This window comes from Telopea speciosissima, chromosome 2 (assembly GCF_018873765.1).
Source record: "Telopea speciosissima isolate NSW1024214 ecotype Mountain lineage chromosome 2, Tspe_v1, whole genome shotgun sequence".
Lineage (NCBI taxonomy): Eukaryota > Viridiplantae > Streptophyta > Magnoliopsida > Proteales > Proteaceae > Telopea > Telopea speciosissima.
This window is the reverse complement of record NC_057917.1, coordinates 9,162,673-9,166,199: the sequence shown is the minus strand read 5'-3', so window position 1 is coordinate 9,166,199 and position 3,527 is coordinate 9,162,673. Positions and strand designations below refer to the sequence as shown.

The window sequence follows — 3,527 nt, the reverse complement described above, 5'->3', positions numbered from 1 at the left end:
CCAATATCAGCCGTCAAAACAAATTCTTCTTCTATAGACATTTGATTGGCGCGATTATTGCATCATCGTATTTCAAATTTCATCATTCTACCAACAACTGCCTAGTGTAGTTGGTGACCTGTGGTGCGTTTCATGCCCATGCTCACCAGGAGGTCTCGAGTTCGAGCCTATTTCCCCCCTCCCTTAAAAAAGTAAGATATATATAAAAGCTCCCAACACCAAAAAAAAAAATTTCATCATTCTTTGATTTCTTGATCTATTCTCCCTGATTCTGTTTCGACCAATATTAACCATCAAAACAGAATCTTCTTCCGTGGTCCGATTTCAAACTTTAATTATATGGAAGTGATCAAATATAAAAAAAACCTCTCTAACAACACATCTACATGAGTTCTGAACACCACAAAAAAGAAATTGAACTAAAAGAAAAGGAGTCTAAGAACAAATCAAGCATCAGATCGAACAGAATTAGCGCGAGTAATGTTAGATCTACGTGTGATCACTACATAGTAGACACCCATTGCTAGAAGCACTGCAAACATAAAACCAAAAACAATCCCAGCAATCCCACCAGCTCCCACTCGGCTTCTAGTCTTAGGGTCCAAGAAGTTGCTTTCGTGTGCTTCAGTGGACTGTGCAATAGCTGAAGCAGAAGAAAATGTTGATAGAGGCAAAGGTGCGCAATCAGACTTGACACAATGGCTGTGAGTGATACTGTGGCTGGGGCTTTGGCTATTTGGGTGGAAGAAGTCATAAGCAGCTGGAGAGAATGCTGTGGGGTTGTTATAGACAAGCCCATGAGGTGCTCTGCCTTTGGCACAAACCAGAGAGAGAAGAGGAAAAGGAAGAAGAGAGAGGAAGAAGGTCAGTAAGAGGGCTGACATTGCTTTGGTAGTGTTTGAATTACTATGGATTTTCATGGATGCTAGGGATGGGTTTTTATAAGAGCTGAGGAAGTGGATGTTGCTTGGTTTTGAATTTTCTTGATGCCTAATACTGTTTTCAAAGGAGGGAACAAGATGATGGGAGGTAGCTTCCCAGTTACCCATCAGGCCATCAATAAGGAAGAATGATGATGTGTACTTAATTTCCCAAAAATGACCACTCATCAAAGGTTAACAAACCCACATTGGTAAGAGAGTAGTTTAGTTAAGGGAATTAGTGTTTGAAGTTATTTTTACCACATTAGGTTCCTTAATTACATTCTTAATTAGCAGTTCTACCCAAAAAAACAAACATTCTCATCAGACTTGGTATTGATTTGGTGCCTCAATGTGAGATTAAAATCCTCTACATGCAGTTCCTTCATCTTACGGTGCCTTGCAGGTCGAGTCTGAGAGCTGGACATGTAGAAGATGTTTTATCCAACGGTTTGAGCTCGATTGACCCAATTTTTTTTTTCTTCTCGAGTTCAGCACCGTTGAATGTCTCATCTTCCACGTGTCGAGCTCACAAGCCCGAACTGCAATACACTGCAGAGTATTTTTTTTTTCCCCTCAATGTGGCTCACAAAATTATGTGTCTTTACTTGATTGCCGTATAAAACATATGATGAAACCAATAGAGGATCGCTTTGATTTATGGGCCAATATCACACATTTAATGCACATATAAAAGGGCGAGAGGAGCATAAGGTCCCACTATCTTGGAGCAGCAGAAGCAATAAATGAATAAGTAAGAAGTTTGATGTGTTGTACAAGTTGTAATTATAATGGGCGGCCAGGCCCGACCCATTCAATCTTTCCTCTGTTCTCTAGTCTCAACCTTTTGAGGAAACAAGCGCAAGAGCTAAGCAAAATCAAATCTCTGGTAGGCCCAGTCAATATTAAATTCCTTCTCCTTTCTCCTATGCGCAGTGCACTGCACTGTACTGCACTTCCAAGCAGTTGTAGTTGCAGACTTTTCAGCCTCTCTGTTCTCTCTTGTGACTTTGAGAAAGATAAAGTCTTCAGTAAAACACTGGAAGGTGGAGGCCCAATTTAACATTTACACAAGAATTTTGCTGTAGTTATTGGGCTTTAGTGGGCTTCACAGGTTTTGCTATGCAACTCTCTCACAAGTCACATGAAATAGTCTTTCTGTGATAAAAGAGGAACCTTTCCATGCTTTCATGTATTCATTACTGTTGGACTGTGGTGTGGTAAGCACACACGCTGCACTTGTGATACCATCTTAATGTTTGGGAGTGTAAGGTTAAAGGAGGCCTTTGTATTATTGATTGATGGGCTTGCAAGGCCCAACTTAAAAAGAGTGCAACTTGGACATGGATACTTAAGTTGCATTCGTTTTGTATTTTTTGAAATGCATTCTATTTCGATAATGCATTCTGAGATGATAAAGAAAGTGAAAATTGTCATCTTCGAATTAATGCATTATAAACCTAGATTGCATTTCAAGAATATATACCAAATGAAACCTTAGTGGGCTGTGTACTCATTATATATGCATGGATTGACCGTTTCTTATTCCAGGGAAGCCTTGAAAATAGAGCTTCTTAAAGTTGCCAATCAAGGACATGTGGGTTGACCCAAGACTCAGTTGAATAGTGCACACAGTGTTTTAGAACCCTAACACCCCCCGCCCCCACTGTCTAGGTTATTGGTTGTGTCCGGTATGCATTCTCGGAATAAATTATGTGTCTAAAACGTATTCTAAAATGAGAAAATAGAGAATAATTGGGTTTCAGAATGCATTATATACCCATAATCTATTTCAGAAATGCATACCAAACATGGTCTCTCTCTCTCAAATACATTGGTAGGGGTGACTCAAAATTATATTGAAATATCCAACCCAAAAACTTGAGCTAATAGTCAGAGAGGTCAAACTGGTTTATGACGTCATCTTAGGTCGCAGACTTAGTCGATGTTGAATTATGCCCTATCAATCAACACTATGAAATTCTCTATTAATAGCTATAACAACAATAATCCTATGTGTTTAGGGGGGGAAATGTTGATTTTTTAGGTTTAGGGTTTATTGCCACATTTTTTTATAGAGAGTTTGTTGGAATGTAAATATTTTTGGGAAAAATTGTATTTTAACAGTCATTAATAGAGTAACATCCTAATAGGCTAAGGGGAAATTGTTTATTTCTTTTGTATTTTTTAATTGTTTATCTATGTGGGATAAAATGATTGGACTGTGAGGCTAGAAAAACATATTTTTGTGTCCTCTTCCTCAATGATTCCCTTCTTAAAAAATCACATTTATTGCTATTCACCTGGGTTTACTTTGAATCATAATGAATATTTCTTGTATAAATTTATTCAATTAGGTTAAACTTATTTTCATATAATTTCCATTTCCTTTACTAATTTGTAAAGTCATTTTCACTTACATCTTCTTTTTTTTTTTTTTTTTTTTTGGGGTAGAACACTTTCACTTACATCTAATATTATGAGAAAGGAAGTGGGTATGTAGTTTAAGTATTCCCACCCAATGAATAATAAGGATTTGTTTCGAATAGAATCTTTTGCAGTTCGTAGGTGTCATCATTCCTATCGCTTCTCGATTAATCGCTAAGC

General features: G+C 37.7%; 1 protein-coding gene across 1 annotated transcript; it reads right to left on the bottom strand.

The window, feature by feature from the left end:
- Nucleotides 1-446: 446 nt before the first annotated feature.
- LOC122650418 lies at nt 447-884 on the bottom strand. The gene has a single exon (XM_043843834.1). It carries the CDS (start codon nt 882-884, stop codon nt 447-449), a length of 438 nt encoding a protein of 145 aa, XP_043699769.1.
- Nucleotides 885-3,527: the final 2,643 nt, after the last annotated feature.